General features: G+C 44.7%; 1 protein-coding gene and 1 pseudogene across 10 annotated transcripts; both read left to right on the top strand.

The window, feature by feature from the left end:
• The first annotated feature begins 1,716 nt into the window (after window positions 1-1,716).
• LOC136492242 (protein RIK-like) lies at window positions 1,717-2,213 on the top strand (annotated as a pseudogene).
• A 1,924-nt stretch (window positions 2,214-4,137) lies between these two features.
• On the top strand, window positions 4,138-12,338 carry LOC136491273 (uncharacterized). Of its 10 annotated transcripts, none has more exons than XR_010767998.1 (12): window positions 4,882-4,914; window positions 5,178-5,283; window positions 7,625-7,746; window positions 7,842-7,986; window positions 8,666-8,706; window positions 8,786-9,041; window positions 9,351-9,481; window positions 9,771-9,829; window positions 10,215-10,265; window positions 11,208-11,269; window positions 11,388-11,639; window positions 12,014-12,338. XR_010767998.1 is itself a non-coding variant. In XM_066487534.1 (11 exons), the coding sequence occupies exons 4-11, from the start codon at window positions 7,961-7,963 to the stop codon at window positions 11,479-11,481; spliced, it is 714 nt and encodes a 237-aa protein (XP_066343631.1). In that variant the 5' UTR covers window positions 4,882-4,914; window positions 5,178-5,283; window positions 7,625-7,746; window positions 7,842-7,960; the 3' UTR covers window positions 11,482-12,004. The 10 variants fall into 10 exon arrangements, 2 of the variants coding, with proteins under 2 accessions (XP_066343631.1, XP_066343630.1); XR_010767999.1 differs by having other exon boundaries at window positions 11,388-11,552; window positions 12,014-12,337; XR_010767996.1 differs by lacking the exon at window positions 12,014-12,338 and adding an exon at window positions 4,138-4,273 and having other exon boundaries at window positions 4,810-4,914; window positions 5,221-5,283; window positions 9,771-10,273; window positions 11,138-11,269; window positions 11,388-11,474.
• Window positions 12,339-24,681: the final 12,343 nt, after the last annotated feature.

The raw sequence follows: 24,681 nt of genomic DNA, 5'->3' as shown, positions 1-24,681 counted from the left end.
TGGTTATATGTACAGATGCATGTAAAGGACTAGAGACTACAGTGGGGTCTAGCTTCCCACAAGCTAAAGACAGGGAGTGCATGAGGCATTTGTATCAGAATTTTTTGAAGAAGTATTCTGGTGAGGTGTTCACTGATCACTTATACCCTACAGCTAGAAGCTACACACAAGGGCTGTTTCAGTGGCACATGAAGAAAAATTTTGAGTTTGCACCTAAAGCCATTGAGTACCTTGAGGAGCACCACAACAGGATCTAGTATAGGTGTGCATTTTCAGAAAACAACAAGTGTGACTATTTGACAAATAATATTTTAGATAGCTTCAATGCACAAGTAAAGAAGTTCAAAGGTCTGCTACTACATGAATTAGTTGATAGAATCAGAGAGCTAATCATGAAGAAGAGATACACTAGAAAGATGCTTGCTAGGCAGTGGATAGATGGAATACTCCCAAATGTGATGAAGGAGCTCAACTTGATCAGCAATAACCTCAAAGTGGTTAAGGTATCAGTTAGTGATGTTGATATTGCAGAAGTGACCATCTTGGATGAGTGGAACAATCAGAAAAGACAAACAGTTGACTTGCAGAACCATAAATGCTCCTCCAGGCAGTGGCAGTTGACAGGGAAGCCCTGCAAACATGCTTTGGCATGGATTCTGTCCAACAGAGGGGTGAAAATTGAAGATTTTGTCCATGAGTATTACTCAGTGGCTAGGTTCAAGGCAACCTATGAGGATAGAATTGAACCTATCCTAGATAGGTCACAATGGCCTATTGTGGAATTTGGATTCAAAGTGTTTCCACCATTGCTAGGTAGAGGAGCAGGAAGACCAAAGGTTCAAAGGCATAGAGGTTGCTTGGAGAAAAGGGCATCTAAAAAGAAGGTCAAATATAGGAGATGTGGAGATTTTAGACACTTTTCAAAAACTTGCAAAGAGGCAGAGATTGGAGAAGATGGTGAGAGAGCTCCACCAAGGAACAAGGCTAACAAAAGGCATGTTTCTGTGCACTAAATCTGTCTTGTTTTCACTTTCACAATATGTAATGTCACCTTTAAAATATAGGAAACAAGCTCCAATAAATGCAGTTGGTCCCTCCCAAGGCAAGAAATAGAAAGTTCAGAAGAAGCAAAAGAAGGGCACAACAAAGAAGAAGAAAACACCCATCAAGAAGAAGCTCAAGAAGGCAACAGCCGACCCACCTACTACTGTTGTTAGTAGCCTTAGGAGGCTAGTCTATGAAGACTAGAGCTTGTTAGCAGCTTATGATATGCTTTTGTAATATCAGCAGTTGAACCTTGTTGTAGTTTATGGGGTACCCTAGTTTATGATATGCTTTTGTGTAACATTGTAGTTGGATTCCTGAAACCTTGTAGTTAGAATGTTGGAACCATGTATGGTTGTGAACCTGGTATGCTGGAACCTTGTATGGTTGTAAGATCAGCAGTTGAACCTAGTATGCTGCTACTGGTATGCTGTTATGTTGATTTAAGTGTTGAACCTTGATTTAAGTGTTAGAATCCTAGAACCTTGTAGTTGGGTTTAAGTGTTGAACTGGTCTTGGTGCTGAGTCCTGTGCTACTGGTTTAAGTGTTGACATTCCTCTTTGCCACAGGTCACTTGTAGCAGCAAGGTTCAAGATAGTGAGTGAGCTGTTGCATCGAGTCTTCTGTTTATCTTTGCCACCTTGGATCTACATCTAACACACATGAATTTGATGGATGAGTGTTCTTGTTTTCTTTCATCTTTCCAGAACTCACAACTGGGGTCCAAAATTGTTAAGACAGGTTTAGATAGTTGGTAGGTAACATTGGGAGCTCATCAATTACACCTCCAAAGAAAGATCATCCTAGATCAAATGGAATGCTTCTGCCAGAAGAAGCGGACATGCCATCACATCTATCTATATCCACTAAGATGCCACTACCACCCCTAAAGAGCATGCCGCCGCCGCCACCCAAAAACATGCCATCGCCACCGCCACCGCCACCGCCACCGCCCAAGTCCATGCCTCCACCGCCACCGCCCAAAAACTGTCTACCGCCACCAAATTTCCCTTCAGATGAGTTATTGTCAAGAAACGAGAACAAGACTTTTGCTTTAAAGGAGTTGACAGCACCTCCAAGGCCCTTGGATGCAAGATCAGTCTTGCCATCTCAATGACAACCAAAGGAGCCTGAGGAACAAACAAAAGCCACATCTGAACCTCCATAATGCATTGTTACACTTGTTACATCTCTACATATAAGATCTGTACCCATACATCAACAATTTGATATGTAGTCTGTAACCAACATTGACATTTATTTATTTTTTGTTAACAGTTACATCTAAAGCTGTTGAACACTGAAAAGATAAACACAAGCTTTGCTCAAACATGGCGACCACAGATCAAGTTAAGCTACCACAGATCAAGTTGAGCTCACTGGAAGCTAACCACAGATTTATAACTTAATCAAAAGGTTTGGACCTCATCAGTTTATAAAAGAAACAGGGAGCCACAACTCTAACACAACCAACCCACACTTACATTAGCTGACTAACACACATTCTACCTGTTCACTTCCATATGACAGCAACAACAAATGCACCAATCAGGACACCTACAAAGCCAACAAAAACTAGCGATACAAGTGAACAATCAAGCACAATATGGCATTTCTTCGTGTCCAGCTCAGGCTTCGGCTCAGCAGGTTGGACCTTCAGTTTCCACAGATTGTGTGCGCACTGCTTGGACTGTTTAGGAAACTTTATGATGGAAAAAATCTATCATTGTGAATTTAAAAAACATGAATTTAAGCATAAAGTATGATATCAGTTATCTTGGAAAAATACATGAACATAATCACTTGACCGATGATAAAGCAAATCTGGTTAGTTCATTGTTTGGGCAATGGGTGTCACTACTGAAAGCAATCAACAGATTGTTAGCTTATTATATTATTCTTGCTTATAAAACAAAACTACAGATGACTTTTGCCCTCACAAAATAAATTTAAAAATACATTATCATGTCGTGAAAAGATGTTAAGGATTCACTACGCTTACTGCACTGTCCATATGAGCTTTTACTTCCTGTGAGGTGTAGATGAAGTGGACGACGCTGTCAGTGTGGGTAGTGTTGAGCAGCAGTTGTTAGCACGGCCACGAAATCGCTACAGAAAGGGTAATAGTTCAATTGAGAGCGCTACAGTGCGAGAAACAAGTCAACACGCACGTAGGTGCACGAGAACGTACCTAGGTTCCCCGAATCCGGCGAAGCGGCAGGCGGATTCGTGGGCGGCGCTCGGGGTACACCTGCAAAACGAGCACGTGGGGGTTAGATCCGGAGGGGGGACGACGGCGGCCTCAGAACCGAAGGGGTGGGGGTGGGGGGCGACGGAGGCGTCAGATCCAGATGGGTGGGACGACGGTGGCGTCAGATCCGGGGGTACCTTGTTGCCGACGGACGGACGTTGACGAAGGCGGTTTTTGAGAGGGATGTAGAGCTCGCGTTCGTCGTGGAGGCTGTTGACGGCAAGGGGGGCCCTCACGACATAGAGAGGCGGGAGGGGAGGGAGCCGGTCACAGCTGCTAGGCCAGCCACGGCGAAGCGGACCTGAGGGCCGCCGCAGCCCGCGTGGAGGAAAGCGGAGCAGAGGCGAGCAAGCGCAAACCCTAGCCACGCGGCGCGCCGGAGAACGGACTGAGCGAGGGAGCAGAAGGCGGCCAGAAGGTTCGCTATTAGCTCAGCCATTCGGCTGCACCTGGCCGTCGAACGGCTGATAGCCCAGCCAAAATCACCGAACATTTTTTTCCCTTCGTTCCCGATGGAAGGTACGGTTGATCGATAGCGCCCCTCCCGCGTACAAGACCCAGCACACTGTAGATCCACAGTAAATCGTCGCATGTTTCTGGAACCACCCGTGCACTCCTCCCCACCTCTAAACCATCGAAGGAGGAAAGAAAATCCCCACCTCGCCTGCTCCACGGAGTCAGCCCTCCTCGCCGTCGCCGCCTGGGGCTGCCATGGCTTCTTCGACCCCGCCTGCGTCCGTCTCCCCCTCCCCCGGCACCTCGCCCTGGCGCAGCCCTGCAGCAGAAGCACAGCAGGCGGCAGGCCCGGCGCCGCCCCATCTTTACGGCGCAGCCGCACGGCCGCGCACCGGCGGTGGCCGCCTCCCGGCAAGGTGCGCTGGAGCGCACCCGCGCCAGCAACCCCCCGGCGCCGCGGCCGAGCCCCGCCGGTGGCCGCGACCGCGCCTGACCCGCCCAACCTTCCGCTCGCCGGTTTGGTACCTCCCCCCTCTCTCTCATTACCTCTCCCTGACGACCGCCACTTCTGTTGTGCGCCTGTGCCTCGCCAAACCCTAGCCGCCAAATTATCTTGATTTGTTCTGAGTTTTTACTGCACCTTCATTACTTTTGATATTGTTGTGATACTGCACTTGCAATAGCCTGTACAGCAGCCTCATTGAAGTAGGGCGTTTACCAGGCAGCAAAAAAATATTCAATGTATGCAGCTTAATCAACCTCTATTATAGTATTATGGTCCTTTTTCGTGTGACCTATGCTTTTGATACTGCTCAGGCCGTTCAGGCAGATAGGACAGGAACTGGAGCTGGACCTATCAAGTCTCAGTACTTTTAATACGAAACTTCCTGCTCTGTTTAGGCACCTTAAAGATGATATATGTGCTATTCTGCTTTGCTCGATATATTTGTGCTGCAAACTAGGTGTACCAATCGAGAGCACTGTGCCTCTTTTTTCTTTATCTGTCCAGTTTTTGGACCAGTGACTACAAAATTTGTATTTATACACATGTTCGCAGGTAAAAAGGCAGCCACCTCAGTTTTATTCGGTGTACATTACAGATAAATAAGCCAAAGTGGGCTTAATTTGTAGATTTCATTCACCTGCTAAAAGAAAATCTAAGGTCCGTTGTCGAGTTACTATCCATCCATCTTCTATGATCGTTTGAACATATAACTGTTATGTTACATCAATTATTGTGCTTGAGTTGTAAACTTCACACTGGACAAAAAATATTTCCCTTTCCTTTTTACAGAAATAAACATGTAACTTGATCATGTCAGTTAACTAATAACCATTCTCTTCTTTTACCTGTAGTTTTCCCCTGTGTCTGTTCAGTTTTTTGAGCAGTGACCAAATAATTGGTATTTATACACATGTTCACAGGTACAAAAGCATTCAGCTCAAATTTTCCCTGTGTACATAACAGATAAAAGAGGGCACAGTGGGCTTAATTTGTACAGTTTATCCGCCTGCTAAAACTAAACTTAAGGTTCGTTTCCAACTTACTATTCATCCATCCTCTATGATCATTTGACCATATAACTGCTATGTCACATTACCTATTGTGTTCCAGTTCTAAACTTCACATTGGACAAGTAATTTTTTGCTTTTCTTTTTACAAAAATGAATATGTAACTTGATTTAGCCTACCCCAACTTGTTTGGGACTTAAAGGCTTTGTTGTTGTTGTTGTTGAATATGGAACTTGATTATGTCAGTTAACTAATAACCATTGACTTCTGTTTACTGTAATTTTTCATAAGCAACCTATTTGGTTGTTATCTACTGAATAAGTGTACCATTTAGCAACAACAACAACAACAACAACAAAGCCTTTAAGTCCCAAACAAGTTGGGGTAGGCTAGCAGCCTGTTCGGGAGACCGTAAACGATCGTGGATTATTTACTGCTGGCTGGTTTGGTGTGAGAGAAAAACACTGTTCTTGGCTGGAAATTTACGATCGTTTACGAGCAAGCGAACAGGCTGTAGATTTGAAACCCATCAGAAGCAATCAAGGTTCAAGCACGTGAATAGCTGTCTTCCAAGCACTCCTATCTAAGGCTAAGTCTTTGGGTATATTCCATCCTTTCAAGTCTCCTTTTATTGCCTCTACCCAAGTCAACTTCGGTCTTCCTCTGCCTCTCTTCACGTTACTATCCTGACTTAGGATTCCACTACGCACCGGTGCATCTAGAGGTCTCCGTTGCACATGTCCAGACCATCTCAACCGGTGTTGGACAAGCTTTTTTTCAATTGGCGCTACCCCTAATCTCTCACGTATATCATCGTTCCGAACTCGATCCCTTCTTGTATGACCGCAAATCCAACGCAACATACGCATTTCCGCGACACTTAGCTGTTGAACATGTCGTCTTTTCGTATGCCAACATTCTGCACCATACAACATAGCAGGTCTAATCGCCGTCCTATAAAACTTGCCTTTTAGCTTCTGTGGTACCCTTTTGTCACATAGGACACCAGACGCTTGCCGCCACTTCATCCACCCTGCTTTGATTCTATGGCTAACATATTCATCAATATCTCCGTCCCTCTGTAGCATTGATCCTAAATACCGAAAGGTATCCTTCCTAGGCACTACTCCTTCCAAACTAACATCTTCCTTCTCCCGAGTAGTAGTGCCGAAGTCACATCTCATATACTCAGTTTTAGTTCTACTGAGTCTAAAACCTTTAGACTCCAAAGTCTCCCGCCATAACTCCAGTTTCTGATTCACTCCTGTCTGGCTTTCATCAACTAGCACTACATCGTCCGCGAAAAACATACACCAAGGGATGTCCCCTTGTATGTCCCTTGTGACCTCATCCATCACTAAAGCAAACAAATAAGGGCTCAAAGCTGACCCTTGATGTAGTCCTATCCTAATCGGGAAGTCATCCGTGTCTCCATCACTTGTTCGAACTCTGGTCACAACATTGTTGTACATGTCCTTAATGAGCCCGACGTACTTCGTTGGAACTTTATGTTTGTCCAAAGCCCACCACATAACATTCCTTGGTATTTTATCATAAGCCTTCTCTAAGTCAATAAAAACCATGTGTAGGTCCTTCTTCTCCCTATACCGCTCCATAATTTGTCTTACTAAGAAAATGGCTTCCATGGTTGACCTTCCGGGCATAAAACCAAATTGGTTCATAGAGACCCGCGTTATTGCTCTCAAGCGATGCTCGATAACTCTCTCCCATAGCTTCATAGTATGGCTCATCAACTTAATTCCCCGGTAATTCGTACAACTTTGAATATCCCCTTTATTCTTGTAGATCGGTACCAATATACTTCTCCTCCACTCATCAGGTATCTTGTTCGATCGAAAAATATGATTGAACAGCTTGGTTAGCCATACTATAGCCATGTCCCCGAGGCATCTCCACACCTCGATTGGGATACCATCCGGTCCCATCGCCTTACCTCCTTTCATCCTTTTCAATGCCTCTCTGACCTCAGATTCTTGGATTCTCCGCACAAAGCGCCTATTGGTGTCATCAAAAGAGTCATCCAACTGAAAGGTTGTGTTCATATTTTCACCATTGAACAATTTGTCAAAATACTCTTGCCATCGATGTCGGATCTCATTCTCCTTCACCAAGAGATGCTCCCTTTCATCCTTAATGCACTTAACTTGGTTAAAGTCCCGTGTCTTTCTCTCACGAATAAATGTCCTTCTCTCCTTCCTTCGTACTCAAATGTTGGTAAAGATCCTCGTACGCTCTACCCTTTGCCACACTCGATTTTCTTTCGGGTTTCATCTCCATTAAAGTGGCTAAGTTTTTACATTGGCTCGCCACGCCTAACACAACCCTCCTCCTTTACCAGGGCTTGGGACCTGCTATGCTGGGACACCAAAGGCGCCCCACCAAAGGACACCAAAGTGTACCCTTTAGGTGGAAAATATTATTTCACTTCCATTGTTATATTGTGCGATTGCAGCAAAGCAGGTTTGTTGACAATTCTTTTCTCAGTTGTTCTATTTTGAGCTTGAGGACAGTACTGGGTTCGGCCTTGCTTTACAGGTATGCATGTGTGTACCCAGGTTATCTATCAAGTCGTCGGTGAGGGCGGGCTCAGCCAGCACGGGCTATACCTGGGCGACGACATCGTCAGTCGTACGACGCTTGCAGTGTATCGTGGATTTGCTGACCTGCAGTAGCGATGTTGGCATGGTCCACAATGGCAAGGTACGCAGCGGTGCTTTTGACTCAGTCTCCTCTGTGCTGTCATGTTTAAAAATGAATGTGTTGTCTGCCTTTTCTAATTCCTTAATCCTGCACCTGAACCATGCTTTTACAATGGGATTGCGATCGGACTGAGTCGCTGTGTTCCATTGTGTCAGGTGCAGGATTAAGGAATTAGACTCAGTAAGCAATTCCAACCATTGCAATTCCAACCATTGCTTTTCTAATTCCTTAATCCTGCACCTGAAATTGACTATCCAATTCCGACTTTCCTCATAGTAAACACATTGCAATGCCAACCAGTAAGCAACAAGCCATATTTGCTAATTTAGTTTTTTGTTTTCTCATACTATTCTTCGGTTTGCAAATGCAAATGTATATCCTTCGACCTTTGCACCTAACCTACATACTTCTCAATCTGCCTGCATAGTTCCTGGGTCCTCGATGTTTTATCTATCATCACCACAATCAGTCTGATGGAACGCATCCCACGACAAGCCTCGCTCGCTCGGTGGACAGCTTTGCCAAACATTAAAAGTTCCTTGGCCCATGGCAAAATGAGCCTCCATATCCGACTGAAACATCCATGTACTATGCTAACATTATCGTACGAACGGCTACAATGACAACCCATCTGTAACTAATTTTGTTAATCTTTTTGTTCCATGTATAATCATATGAGGTGCTACAATTCCGGTTTGCTGCCCAGCGCGAAGCACGGGGGTACCTGCTAGTAGATCTCTAATCTTGGTTAACCGCACTGTTGATCAATAGTGACGTCCTGTTTCCCTCGCAAAAAAAGGAACCGCAGTGGCGATGGCACCGAGAAAATCCGCCGCCGGCTGCGACGTGACCCCGCCGGAGCACCGCCCCACCTGCGCCCTCCGTCCACCTCACCATAGCCTCCCAGCGGCGCACCACCGCATCGACGTCGCCGCGGCGCGGCGACGCAGCGATGCCCTCGCGTTTGCCTGTGCGGAAGCCCGGCACCTCCCCCGTCCCTTCTCCCCCGCTGGTCCTCTCGGCGGGGCCTTCTTCGGCGATGGCCGTCCCACCAGGTATGCCGACCCCTTCTGTTCCCTGCACGAAACCAGAGCGCCCAAACCCTAACCTATGCTATTTGCCTATTTCTATTCGGATCTCATCTGATTACTGAATTTAGAAGTGTGTTATGCCTACTGCCCGCTTCGATTTTTCCCCAAAAAATATCCACCAAACCCTAAACTATGCTATTTGGTTATGTGTATTCCGATCTCATCTGATTACTGAATTTACAAGTGTTTTACGCATACCACCAGCTTTGATTCTCCAACCCCCCACCCAAAAAAAAAAAAAATTAACGACCATGCATGCGTGTGAATTTACAGGGGTCCCCACCTCAAACAGGTTACGCCGCATCGGACCTGGGTGCGACAACTTCGCTCAATCCTCCATTCGTACGCCTGCCTGCTCGGCTCCATTATTCTATTAGTGTTCACATACATTTATGCAGGTCAGGGTATGTATGACTTCCCATGTATGCTTTTCAGCACCAATTCTTAACAGCATCCTTGGCTATTGAAATACGTATCAAATGGCTTCTGGTCAAACCATCACCATTATTCTGAATATAAAGACATGCAGCTCTCTTGCGTGTAAAAAAACAAAAGTCATATCATTTAGCATTCACTGTCATATGTGTTAATTCTAATACCATGCCTTCCGGATTTAATAGCATCCTACCAATGCATTTTTCGCATATGATAAATTCGAAATGCTTCAGATAACATTTTCTAAATTTTTAATAGGTACAAAACTTGATCGACAAACCGCAGTACGATCATTTGCCACTAATTCAGGCTACCATGTCAGTGAGCTACCTTTTCAAACTGCTCATAATTTTCCTATACTCTATATTTTTGTCACCAGTGGTGTGGCACTGCAGATATATACCTATTCGTTCCATGCACTGTATCATTTAATCCCAGCTCTTTCCAGAGATTACATGAGTGCAGGTGCTAGGAATCCTTTGTTTTTGGACAAAACAGATTGCACTTTGTTTAATTGTAGAAAGTAATGATATGCAGCTCTCTTGCATATTAGTAAACAGAAGCCGTATCATCAACGATTCAGTGTCGTATGTGTTAATTCTAATAACATGCCTTGCGAATTTAACAGCATCCTGCCGCTGCATTTCTTCCCCCTATGATAAATCTGAAATGCTTCAGCAACATTTTGTTAATTTCTTATAGGTACAAAACTTTATTGAGAAACCGCGGTATGACCATTTGCCACTAATTGAGGTTAGCAGGTCAGTGAGCTACCTTTTCAAACTTCTCATAGTTTTCCTATATATTTTTGCTAAAAAAAATAGTTTTCCTATATATTTTTGTCGCCAGTGGTATGGCACTGTGGATATATACCTATTCGGTCTATGCGGTTTATCGTTAAGTTTCCAGCTCTTTTCAGAAATTGCACAAGTGCAGCTACTCTGCATCCTTTGTTCTTGGACAAAACAGACTGCACTTTGTACTTCAAATAGATCATTGATGGTTTGGGGACAATACAGAACTTCATTACACTGCACTCAACCAAACAATATGTCCTGCAGATTTTGCAATAGTTCTTGCTGCCTGATTTAACAGGACGATTGCATGAATAAAAGACATTGAATCAAAACCAGCAGTGAGCAGGTTAATGCCATGATTAATATTTGATAACTATGGACTGGGGTCTGTCCAAGGGTGTATACTTTACTGTTACCTTCACAAAAAGTTTTGTTTTTGGTCAATCAGTTTTATTTTACAAAACCGGCGTCTGTCTTTTTGCTTATGACAGTGCTTAGGCAATGATGCCTATCTTAGCGCCTGAATACTTTTCTAAATTGTTATGGTTCTGTATCCTTAATCCTAGGATTGCTGAATTTTACGCCTAGCAAATACCAATGCACATTATGCTCCGCCTTTCTTGCTGGTACCGAGCATCATTGTTTTTTGGCTTTTGTGTTTACCTTCTCAGTGTTTACCTGCGATCCTTTAACTACTTGCAGCTTACCCTCACTTCTGTCCGTGCTGTCTAAGATGCTTTCTTCCCTTATACCATTAAAAAAACTAGACTTCTTCATGTTATTGTTGCTCAACCATTATTGCTAACTTATAGTTACTCTTTCATACAGCACTGCCAACTGCACTGTGTGTGCCGCGAAGCCCCGTATAGAAATCTGAAATCAGGTCGATGACATGCAGGAAGAGGAAATTTCTCATCTCCCTCAGAAGAAAAGCTTCCCTTCTGAGCCCTTAGTGTTCGGGTTAGTCAAATGTTACCTTCCCATATTTGTTCCTTTCCTAGAAGACCGTGATGACATACATTTACTTTGTTAGAGTCCACGTATTATGGAGTTCCTTAATTTTTGTTACCCCCTATAGAACGCCCTGCCATCGGGCGGATGAAACGGAATACATCGAGTTCTTTGTCATGTTATGGACAACCAACGTCAGGATCCCAAATGACCCCCCGTGAAGCAATGAGGCATCATCGTGCAACGCATCCTGATAGTACACCTACCTCTGATGGTGCCACCTCTCTTCATGGTACATGTGTTAATATCTCTCCTCATGATATTGCTGCTGTTGCTCTCCTGTGAAATGCGTGCTCAGGCCATTGAACAAACAACAAAGGTTATCACATTACCATTCAGGCCACCTCTCTTCCGCACCATTTATCAATAGAAGACTCTGTTTCTTAATTCCATCTTTTTAGTGCACATTGAATCAATTCCTGAAACTCTTGGTAAATACATATGTAATATTAATATATTTCCTTACCATTACCATATGCTCAGAGTAACACTAATAATATTATTAATTGCTTAATGCAGCTTCTGCTATTTCTAACTCTTTTTCTGTTTGCTTCATAATCCATAGTATTACACCACTTTGTTCTCATCAAATAATAATCCCTCCACCAGCCGCTTCTCAGTACAATGCTATACATATTAATCTCTTTTACCTTTACCATCAGGTTTTACACCTGCTTTTGCATTTGTACACAGGGATCAATTGCCTTAGGTGGAAACAGAGTACATTCCTGCGTTTTTTTATTCCGCATATATGCAGGATTAGTATCATCCCACCATCAGCAGCTGTCCATAGCACCACCAAGACCTCTTACTTTGTACTCCTATTCTCCACTGCATTTTGGTTATACATGGTTCCATGTACCTCTACTTATGTGTGCCCTTAGGCAATTTATTTCACTCTTCTTTTTTATATATATATTTTGTTCAAGTATTACTCAGTTTACCAACTTCTTGCAAGAGAAGCAGACAACTATATATAGATTATTATGTTCCAATCACAATCGCCTGATATATACACCGCATTTGCTGCTATACTTAAATCTGTTGGATATGGTGTGTACTGCCAGCATCGTCTCTGGCTACCCGCGCGAAGCACGGGGTTACCCCTTAGTTCCTATGGATTTCCTAAGAGCGAGCCTTTCCTGTGAACCCAAGACACCGTCCCTGTTCGTTTGGGCTGGTTTAACTTATAAGCCATGGCTAAAAGTATTGTTGGCTGGTTAAAAGTATTGTTGGCTGGTTTAGTGCGAGAGAAAAATACTTTTGTTGGACTCGGCTCTGGGTGTAGATTCGTCCTTGACAACTAAAATGAGTTTATATACAAGGCTTTGCTACGGTACACTCAAAATCTAGATGTTAAATACGTATCACATATTACCTACCTCGTACGAAGTAATATGAGAAATATATAAAATATCTGCCTATTAGATCTAATACCCATGCATAATCTAATTGTCCTATATGATGCAACATGATGAGATCTAAAAGATTTTTTATATAACGTGGACAATGTTTGGACATGCATCCAATAGTTGGACACACTGCACACATGTAGAGACGTGTTTTATATGACGTGATAGTTGTATTTAGAACCAAGTACAAAGATCTTTGTATTTATGCGTGTAACATTTTTAATTATACGTGTTAGGTCTAATTTATTTTATAAGTAATTGATGTAACATATTTTTTATATACATAACTTGTACATTTTCATAAAAAGTGATAACTGAATTGTGTATATTAACGTGTTATTAGGAAAAAATAATTAGGCACATAGGGATTTAAAATATAAATATATAACACCCATATAGATAAATAAAAACTCGTAGGAAAGAAGGATATCGTCATTAGCCATGATCGATTCTAAACAGGAAAAACTCATTAGCCGTGAGCATGAAGAAGGAGGGACATGCACGTCCACTCACGGATGCCGTGATGAGAGGGATTTGAGAATTTTTCTTCTTCTTTTTTTAGGTCACTTAATCAATAAATTAATTAAAAATTCTAAAAATTCAATTACCCAGATTTATTCGAGGGTATTAACTTCTAATAAGTAAATGGATACCGTAGCATTGTCCTCTCTCTCTTAATATATAGATGGAGGCCAGATTATTCGGCATGTTCGCTGATTGGTTTCTAGACTGATAAGTCCGGCTGTTGCTGGTTTGTTGTGAGAGGAAAACATTGTTGGTTGGCTGATAAGTCCTCAATGAAACCAACAAACGAACAGGCTGATTGATTGCTATAAAGCTGCAACCACAGCGAGCCACGTCATCTGAAATCTAGGCCATTGCATCATCTCTGTTTTAAGCCCATCCATCTGTCCAAATCGTCGCATCGACCAGCACACGAACAGGCAGCCTCCACCCATCCGTCCCTTCGATCACCTTGTCCCTCTCCATCTCTGAAACCGATGTCCACCAAGAGACCATTCCTATTCCTATTTTCTGAAACAACCTCCTCGCTAATTTACTCCAGAGATAAATACTCACAGAGGAGAGAACACCAGCCTCCTCATCGACGGTTTCAAGAAGAAGAAGAACCTGAGCATCGGGGACATGGTGCTGTTGTGCGGCTCCCACACCATCCGCCGCTCCCACTGCGCGGCCGGACAGCACGTCGGAGGTCCTCATCGACGGCTTCAAGGAGAAGAACCTGAGCATCCGAGGACATGGTGGTGATGTGCGGCTCCCACGCCATCGGCCGCTCAAACTGCGCCTCCTTCCTGGCCACGAACCGGCAGCGGCTGGCAAACGGGACCATCAGCCCGGCGTACCAGGAGCTGCTGGAGGCGCTGTGCCGGCCCAACCCGGGCCAGTTCACCCCCAACACCACCACGGAGATCAACGTGCGGGGTTAATTTCCTAGTATATAATAAAATTCAACTCATAATCTAATTATTGAAATAAAAAAGCAATAATCCAAATGATGTGGAGAAAGCATAGCCACTTGGGCTCAAAATTAAAATCAATGTCTTTTCTAAAAGGACCTGCAAAAGGGTTTTCTACTCGAATATAATTGTTTTGCTGCCGCGCCTTGATGCATCGTCGTCTCGCTGCTGTGAGACCTTGGAAACATGGAAATAGGTGGTGGCGTTGGGTGGTCTTGGGGCGCCCCTGGCTTTAGTGCACATAGAGGTTGCGTGTGTGCCACGCCAGCGGCCACAGTGTGGATCTGGCGTCTCCGGCGGCATTACCGGTGACGCAGGGTGTTGGCAGCAGCAGAGGCTATCTGGGTGCTTAAGTCTGCTCATGATGGGGATTGATCTTTGCTTCACGTGGCATCGTTTGTATGAGGGCATGTGCGATGGTGGTTGTGGTCGACGTGCGACCATCAACGTTGGATTGTGCTGGTCATTGGAAGTAGATTGTCTTCTAACGGAAAGGCAAAGCCTTTGCCTTGTTGTTGGGCATCATATTCCTCCTTGGAGGCGTCTATTGAGGCACTCTCCTTTTCTCTTACCGTGGATGAGAACCCAATCCATTTTGGATGGGCATCGATGGCTGGTGATGAGATCCTAACATAGAGGTATGTTAACTCCTGAGGTAAGAGGTTTCCGACCAAAGGACCTCTCGATCGATCCCTTCAGGATTGCCCAGGAGCTCAGGGGCTACACCCCTCTGGTGCGCTCGCACACACCTTCTGCCCAAGGACTGGGCCGAGCCCGAGCATGCCCTCTACCTCTGCTCGGGGCTCGAGGGCTCGTCCGAGCCTTAGGCTCCCGATCGTCAGGGGGTCTGAGTCCGATCGTTGGTCCTAGCCTTTAGCGCTAGCCAAGGCCCAAGCTAGAAGCAAGTGCCCTAAGCGCTGAAGGCTCATGGGCTCCCTAGCACAACACGCGCGGGCAAAGCGCTGCCAACCACTCCTCCGACAAGGTCACACTTGGGGCATGACACAAGGGGACAAAACCCCTCCAACGGATTCAGGGGCTCAGGGGCTCCTGGGCCCGCTCGTCAGCCCCTCAAGCCGAGTGCCTTTGCCGCCATGGAAGCCTCCAGAAGATGCATCTGGTGGAGGCGTGTCTAAGCCGACAAAGCCTGATAGTCAAAGCATCAGGACAGAGCAACCGGACGACGCCCAGGACTTCTCTGACTCCATGACAACACCAAGGTCCATCCGCCATAGTTTTAAGTTCCATTTTGGTACCGGCTGGAATGGCTGGAATGCTTCATACTGGCACCTTGACCGGTATAGAAGAGCCGCAATCCCATACCGGGTCAAATACCAGTCAATACAGGGCAAAACCGATCAATACCGGTCAAATACCGATCAATATCGTCCGTGGCCGCATGTATTTTATTTTTTCCATGTATGAACTTTGGAGTTTGAACTTTGAAATAAGGTCTTATGAACTTGCTGAATGATATGTTAGTTTGGTAAAAGTGATAATTACACCATAAGTTAAGTCGGTATATATTTATATGCACATTTATGTATAAGTATATTCACATATTATTATTACTATAAAGTCTAGAATGGTACACTAGTATGGGCCAATACTAGAATGTTCCATTCCAATAGCAAAATGGAACGACCTCCGGAATGGAATTTACAAGTTAGCCATACGCGTTGCTGCAAGGCCCTCCTAGACTCTGGCGCATGTAGACCATGGACTAGACTCCCCAAACTGCCATGTACCCAACCTACCTCAATATATAAGGGGAGGTCGAATACTGCAGAGAGAGAGAGGGAGGATGGAATAGAACAGATCATTCCAGTCCTCATGACCGAATAGCTCGAGCTCTGCACCGAGCGTAGAGCCACCCTGAGAGGAGTAACGAGAGCTCCTCAAATGTTTCCATCGTCTTCCTCCTCTCCAACGAGCAGGATACCTCACCACCGATGAGCCTAGGATCAGCACCGAGCGATCCCCTGCCAAATCTCTCTCTTATACTCTGTTGTAACCCCCGATTTGGGTGCTCTTGAATACAAAGATCCTCAAATGCTAGACGTAGGACCCTGATAGCACGAACTAGGATAAACCTTTGTGTCCCTTGTGTGATCATTGAGTTCTTCCATGTTCTTGAGTCCACCCGAGCCACCGGAGACCTCACACTCAGTGACACCCAACGAACAACAATGCTTGCCGCGGTTTTTGTGGAAGAACCGCCTAATCTAAAGCCTCCTAGGAGTACTTGTCTTCCATTAGACACTAAATACCCAAGAGAGGACAGTAACTACATAGTTTCGTCGAGCATACCCCAAGGGAGAATTCAAAAATCCACATTTTTCCATCAGGATCATAAATGAGAGAATAAAGCTCACAACATTCTTAAGTCATTTCTTACATCACTTTATTATAGTACATAATATAACCTCAATTTATGATAACAACGGAATATAACAATGTTAGCAGAGTTACAGAGTAAGCAAGATTAATTTAATGATATGACGAAGTATTAACATAGTGGATATTTTTATACAAGAGATGCTAGCAGATTTTACATCTTTTCTTATAAAAACTTTTAGTGAAGGTTATAATTAAACACTACGGTCGTAGCATGAAAGGAATCCTCTCTAGGCCCACCAGGAGGATTTCACACACAAGAGTCAGCTCTATATATCCTTCGATCACCTACAACAGGGGAAATAAAACCCTGAGTACTCGATTGTACTCAGCAAGACTTACCCAACAGGAGAAAAAATAAAAGACTCTAAGGATATGCAAGGCTATTTGGCTTGTGGGTTATTGCATCTACAGAAAGCATTACTAAACGTGCGTCCTTATAGTCAATTTTATTAGCAGTCATCATTAGTTCATTAACTAACCATTCTATGTAAGCACCTATGCTACTTTCAAGCAGGTGGTAAGCAATCAGAACCATTTTATCACCTTTCAAGTTCTAGTTCTTACTACGGTGCTAGACCATAGCCAAGTCATATCGTCTCACAGAAACTACGATTCACGAATCAATGTATCCCATCTGGGTACCCCAAAACACATGTCTCGCTTGTACCCCAAGCATAAACAAGACCAACCCATTCACTTCTATCATAGGGTCCAGGTCCCCGTCCAAACTTAGACTCTAAGCCCCCACACTTGAGACCCAGTCTCAGTATGGTGCTTAGACCTCCACCTTTCCCCGTCTCCAATCAATCGGTCCGAAAAGAGCCTGAACCCACGACAAGAGCATAACGAGCCTTTCCGCTCCCATAAGCAAGTATGTGCTCAGGATAATAAGTCTATGTCTTGACTACCATCCATAATAACGAACGGTTCTCAATCGACATAGGCGGAACAAGTGCAATCCGAGCCTCGCTCGAATGCCTAACCAAGTCAAAATCCAAAGTACCATTTCGACCGGTCTCCAATTATCATTCATATATATTCCATGTGATAGTAATATAATAATAACAATAATATATTTTCTATCTCTCGCGAGTGATAGATAACCACTCGACTTCTACCGGATCCTATAGCATATCAATCTACACGATCCTGACATACTAGTAGGACTCATACGATAAGGATATATATATGCAAGTGGTTTTCATTCAACTCCTTGAAACTTAATGCACAAGCATAAGATAAAGTATAGAATAATAGGGGTTATGCACCGGGGCTTGCCTGGTAAGATATAACCAAAAGTTAGCATCCCCTCATGGTGACATGATGATCTCGGTCATCTCCATGGTCCATCGTTGTTCCTATTATGATATACGTGGATGCAACGTAGAGACATAATTAATCAATGGTAACTGCAACTCTAAAATACGATTACGCTCCATAAGCTAACGAGCTAGTTTAATGACTAACGTACTAGTCTACGTATCCAAGCCATCAAGTAAGGCTTTGTCTCCGGAAAAATGTTTTAATTCTAAAATCCCACGGTGTTTCGGCATTTTATTGATTAAACTATATTTTCGAACTAGGGCTCATTTAGCTACCTTAGCAAACCAATTATTATGGAGCTACAAAAATTACAGTGATCACCTAATAATGTTAGGAATTTACTATGAAAATTTTAGAACCAACATTATCACCAATTTATCACAAAACTTCCTACAAGTTTATATCTTAACAATATTAAGCACCTCAAATTAATTACATCACTTCTGAAAATATTATAAAACTATGTAAACAAAATATACTAGTAGATAGATCACAATTCTAGGAATATAACAAAATTAGTTTCATAATTTTTGGTCAACTACATAATTTTATATTGAATTTACAAGTTTACCTTAGAAACTAAATTAGAAAAAGGAAAGGGACGGCAACGACCCTTTCTGGCCCGGCAGCCTAGCGCGGCGCGGCTGCGCGCACGTCGTGGAGCCTAGTACGGCCCAAGGCCATGGGCGCCTACGCATGTTAGACCTTTTGTAGAAAGGCTCCTGAGCTTTCAGAGATTAATATGACTACTATGCGCACTATTCCTATCGCCAGTAACTTTGCAACCAAACCTCGAATGTTTTCGCCTTTACCACGGAGAGGTCCCTGGAATCCCCGTGCGCACCGGCGTGGCGGTCGATGGCACAAGGTGGTTATGCTAGGCAAACTAGGCTCACTACGATGACATTAAGGGACCGACCGCCATCTATATCTAAACACGCAAGGATTGGTGGCGGTTAGGGACTCGGAGGCACGCTGTCACGGGCTGCAGCGACGAGCGGCTATCCACGGCGGTGGCGTGACTGTTTTGGTGAGCCTACGTACGCACGAAGAGTAGAAGTGGTGGATAAGCATCAGTGGCTCACTATGGTGTAAGCCCTACTAACGGTTGAAGCAGGGGAGCGCTACGACGTTCTGGCCACGTGCGACCGAGCGAGGCGGCGACACTCTACGATGGACACCAACATGTCACCCCACCGATGATGAGCACCCTACCAAAATAACGTGAGCAACGGATGGAGGGAGTCAAGGCAAACCTAGAGTTATGAGCAATTGAACTGTTACCACTCCTACAAGCCTTACCCTCAACCCTCTGGTCATAGCGGCAAACATGACCAGTGACGAGGAGAAACCAAAATTGATCATTGATAGACCATGGCTGGGCTCGATGAGAATGCGACACCTAGCTAACTTGCTCAACAACCCACCAGTGCGAGGAATTGGACTAGGAAGCCTCGGGCAGGTGATTAAGAAATGGAGAGGGAGAGCGATGCACTGCCCTACCACATCACGGGAAGCGGCCCTGGCAGAGATGGCCCAGCCATGACTCAACGAGGCACAACAGCATAGGGATATGACCGCACGAGCGAGGGATAGGTGGTGCATCGGTTATCATTTGGACAGAGCCATTGAAGGTGTGCCCACATGCTACCATGCGCACACAGCAGCACGACATCACGATGTAATAAACTGCGTACGACGTCGAGCTCGGGCTTGGTAGGTGGGTATTGCGGCTGAGAGCGAGCGTTGCAGTAACTAAAACAACAAGAGGACAAGGTGTAGCTTTGTAGGTGCGCTTGGACAGTACCATGGTTGGCAGCATCCCACGCACGATAAAGAGCAGCTACGGCCATGCCTGGCCCAGCGGGCAGCCGATGCCACTCGGCTGGTGAGTGGGACAACAGTCGTGGCCATAGGGTTACCAGCCAACACGCGACGCAGCGCGTGGTAGCAGCAGCCGGTAGTAGTGCAGGTAGCCCATGACAGCGTGACACCGGACGTGGTGATCGTGTCCCTAGGCCCAAACATCTGAACCATGTGCGAAGCATGAATTTTAAAGCGTCAAAACTAACCGCTTAGAGCCTAGTTGAGATTAAAGCAAGAGTTCAAGATTCTAGTAGCCACTAAGTGCTTCTTGTCCGAGCAACGATCATGGTCGGGGAGTGAGCATCGAGGGAGATAGAGAGGTGCCAACAGGAGCTCGTTGCGCTGAACACCAGTTCCCGACTGAAGCCCGAAACAAGATTGACATCGCGTTGTTACAAAGTTAGGACAATTTCTGCGATGCCACGACAACCCCAACTCATCCGTGTACTTCACCACGCTAAAGTACTCACTTTGATGCAATCAACAATACCAAAACATGCAGCTAGTGTTTAAACATTTTAGCTAGAATTTAAATGTCAAGATAGTATTGTCTTACTACTTTTCCCATACTTAGAAAAGTTAGGGTTCAATTCAAACTAACAGCCATTAACACTTTTGTTACAATTTTTAAAAGGCCTAAACCCTATTAACTGCTACCAACAAGTATTTCATGCAATAGTCCATCCCTTATACTAACTCATAGGAGCAAAATATTTAAGCACCATTTAACTATTTTGCTCAATATAATTCACCAAAATGGTATTTTACACAATAGTTCAAGTGTTTGCCGACTTAATGAAAAGATCTTATCTTAACGTCAAATTTGATTTTTGAGCTCCCAAAACACTAGTTAACAACATCTATTTTCCAAAAGTAAAAGTTACATTTCCATCTACTAACTTGTACTTCAATTTTTATTTAAGTACTAAATACAAGTTATGTTTGATCCTTGTTCATAGAAATTGTTTTTCGCCTCACGTGCGTTATAAAATTTTAAAACCTAGAAACTTGTTAGGTTAATCCTTCTTGGACCTAAATCTCGGTACTAAACAAGCTCGTAACACCAGGGGTGTTACAATCTTCCCCCCTTAAAGAATCTTGTCCTGAGATTCGAAACAAGAATCAGAAAGGGAAAATGCGATTACACGGAAGATTACACGACGTCGAACACTAAACCACACAGGGATTTAGAGATACACGGTTAAGAGCAACCTAGTACAACCAAGGCTTAATCTAGAAGTCAAGATAGATGAGGACAATGGAGAAACAACAAGAAAATCATTATCCAAAACATGACGTATGTCCAACAAATCCAGAAATAGGAGATTGAGAATTCAAACATCATGAACTCTAAGACCAAACTAACTAGAGATGGACTGGAACTCCTTTGAAAAAAATCCAGATCCCTTCTTCTTCTCATATTACCCAATCACCTCTGACTGGCGACCCTAGTTTCACAAACGGCGACTAGATCTCGTAGCTCTGCTTTGGATTCGAGGGAATGAGGATGAAGGAGAGAGCAAGGGCATCTTATAGTGGAGAACAAAGGTGGGGGCACAATGCACCAAGAAGCGCAGGCAGAGTGGAAGGGAAACATTGGCGGTCATGAGGTGTGGAGAGCATCAACCATGGTGTGCTCCCTACGTGAGCTTGAGTGGAGGGAGGAAAAGGGAGAGTATAGGGGTTCGCTCGACGAGGGAGGCGTGCGGGCGGCCATGTCCCCCAAATAGGAAAATAGGGGGGTCCGGTACGGGTATGAGGGTGAGGATCGAAAGCCGATAGGATGCTGGGAAAAAGGGAAACACACAACACACGAGTACGGTGGATGCGGCATAATTCTCTGGTTAAGCGAGGACAGGGTGCTAGTGGACCCTGACACTGATGGCGTCCACAGGGCATGCGGCAATAGTGACCAGCATGCGTAGCATGGTCGAGCTGGACACACGGCTTGGGACACGACGTCCACACAGGCTTTCCCAATCACTCCCAACCACCCAAAGGCTAACTTTTCCTTGTTGCTCTTCTTTTTCTTAACCATAATAGGCGCCAACCTTTTGTATGAACTGAGATCACGACATACGTGCTTCCTCCAAAACCACATTCTCTTATTTACTTTGAGGAAGCACTATTTCATCAACGCGTTGTGGATTTCCTGTTTGAACATCCGAATATTTCCAAGAAGAATATTTTGTGTCAAGAGCGGTATGGCGGTGTAACTTAGTAAAGGTACTTGGTCAACAACCTTGATACCAGAGCGTGCTGAGCAGCGTCACCATGTGGCAGTTGTTCCATAGGGGCCCTCGGTTTCATCGTGGCACCATAAGCTATTAACCTGGCAACTATTACCAACTTACACACAATGAAGGCGGTGGGGTCATAGACCATAGAATCAGAGGAGTATTGCAAGGGAAGATTCAGACCATAAGGGTTCCTTTTGCAATAAGGGACAAGGAATTCAAATCCCACAACTGATTTGATTTAAAGAGATTGAAGTGTTTTGCTAGGACATTCACAATTAGTCAATACAGTGTCCTACGTTATCCAATCACGGTGGGTCTGCTCACACCTGAATAGTAACATCTCTTGTAACTCACCTAATGTCGCCCTTGAAAACCCTAAGCATGTCTAATGAGACCTAAGGGTAGATGGACATAATAAACACAACGAAGTAAAGAGAATGCACATTCCAAACGTCCTTATATAGGTACAACATACATGCAATCACTCTCCCATTCGCAACACATCATTCACCTTCTCTACGACCAGACGATCTCAATAACTATGAATGAAATACAGCAGAAAGATTACAGTACTGGAGGACAACGACGAAAGACACCACTAACTATTGGTACATCTTCCTAAGGCAACTAATCTACTTTGTCAGACCACACATCTTCATTCCTGGACTCGGTGGATTCTTTTACCGCCTTGGCTATGGATCTGCCTCCTCTCTAGGCAGTGGTTGAGTGAGGGGACGCAAGGGCTCTACTTCTTGCACTTCCAAGGGTGGGGGTGCTGGCGGTACTACAACACCGGTTCTCCTTCTTTCCGGTGGGTGAACAGAGATTCTCTCCAAGATCAAGGGATCCTGCCTTTCAGTGGCCAACATCCTACGCTTGGCCCTAGTGACAAGGTAGGCCTCTCCCAACTGATGGGTAAGCCAATCTTTAGCCTCCTTTAAGGCTTTCAACATGACAGTCTCCTCACTCTCTGCGGCTGCCACACTGGCATGCACTTCAACAAGCTGCACCTCGAGCATCCTAGAAAAGATCTCAGCTTCCTCGGCTCGCCGGAGGCACTTCCTCAGCTCTGAGGATTGCCGATCATACTGCTCATCCAGAGCAAGCAGGTACATGGTCAAGTTCACTATGGTTGGACTGTCTTCTTGCACATCCTATCCTTGTAAAGCCTCCATGCGAGCCCTCCATACCTTTAATTCTAAAATCCTAAGGTGTTTCAACATTTTATTGATTAAACATATATTTTCAAACTAGAACTCATTTAGCTACCTTAGCAAACTAATTATTATGGAGCTACAAAAATTACAGTGATCACCTAATAATGTTAGGAATTTACTGTGAAAATTTTAGAGCTAATACTATCACCAATTTATCACAAAACTTCCTGCAAGTTTATATCTTAACAATATTAAGCACCTCAAATTAATTAGATCACTTCTAAAAATATTATAAAACTATGTGAACAAAATATACTAGTAGATAGATCACGATTTTAGGAATCTAACAAAATTGGTTTTATAATTTTTGGTCAACTACATAATTTTATATTGAATTTACAAGTTTACCTTAGAAACTAAATTAGAAAAAAGGAATTAGAAAAAGAAAAGGGCCGTCAGCGACCCTTTCTGGCCTGGCAGCCCAGCGCGGCGTGGCTGTGTGCACGTCGCTGCGGCCCAGTACGGCCCAAGGCCAGGGGCGCCCATGCGTGTTAGCCCTTTTGCAGAAAGGCCCTGAGCTTTCAGAGATTAATACGACTACTATGCACACTTATTCTACCGTTAGTAACTTTTTAACCAAACCCTCGAATGTTTTCACCTTTACCACGGAGAGGTCCCTAGAATCCCCGCGTGCGCCGGTGTGGCAGCCGACGGCACAAGGCGGTTACACCAGGCAAACTAGGCTTACTACGATGACATTAAGGGACCGACCACCATCTACATCTAAACATGCACGGATTGGTGGCGGTTAGGGACTCGAAGGCGCACTGTCGTGGGCTGCAGCGGCGAGCGGCTATCCGCGGTGGTGGCATGACTATTCCAGCGAGCCTAAGTACGCACGACAGAGTAGAAGTGGCGGATAAGCATCAGTGGCTCACCATGGTGTACACCCTACTGACGGTTGAAGCATGGGAGCGCTACAACGGTCTGGCCATGTGTGACCGAGCGAGGTGGCGACGCTCTGCGATGGACACTGACGTGTCACCCCACCGATGATGAGCACCCTAGCCAAAATAACGCAAGCAACGGATGGAGGGAGTCAAGGCGAACTCAGGGTTATGAACAATTGAACTGCTACTACTCCTACAAGCCTTACCCCCAAACCTCTAGTCACAGCGGCGCACATGACCGACGACGAGGAGAAACCAAAATTGATCATTAACAGACCACGGCTGGGCTCGATGAGAATGTGACACCTAGCTAACTTGCTAAGCAACCCACCGGTGCAAAAAATTGGGCTAGTGATTAAGAAAGGGAGAGGGAGAGTGGTGCACTGCCACCGCCACATCATGGGAAAGCGACACCGGTAGAGATGCCCCAGCCATGACTCGACGAGGCACGGCAGCGCGGGGATATGACCGCACTAGTGAGGAATAGGCGGCGCATCAGTTAGCGCTTGGACAGAGCCATTGAAGGTGTGCCCGC

Source organism: Miscanthus floridulus, chromosome 11, assembly GCF_019320115.1.
Source record: "Miscanthus floridulus cultivar M001 chromosome 11, ASM1932011v1, whole genome shotgun sequence".
NCBI lineage: Eukaryota > Viridiplantae > Streptophyta > Magnoliopsida > Poales > Poaceae > Miscanthus > Miscanthus floridulus.
The sequence above is the reverse complement of the archived record's forward strand: the minus strand, read 5'-3'. Positions and strand labels throughout refer to the sequence as shown.

What these genes read in the sequence shown, in the direction of transcription:
- LOC136491273 (XM_066487533.1), top strand. Translation starts at nt 7,961, where the DNA reads ATGTTGGCATGGTCCACAATGGCAAG. An exon ending in CCACTAATTCAGGCTACCAT is followed by an intron (nt 9,830 to 10,214) that starts GTCAGTGAGCTA and finishes AATTTCTTATAG; the next exon opens with GTACAAAACTTTATTGAGAA. An exon ending in TCTGAGCCCTTAGTGTTCGG is followed by an intron (nt 11,270 to 11,387) that starts GTTAGTCAAATG and finishes TACCCCCTATAG; the next exon opens with AACGCCCTGCCATCGGGCGG.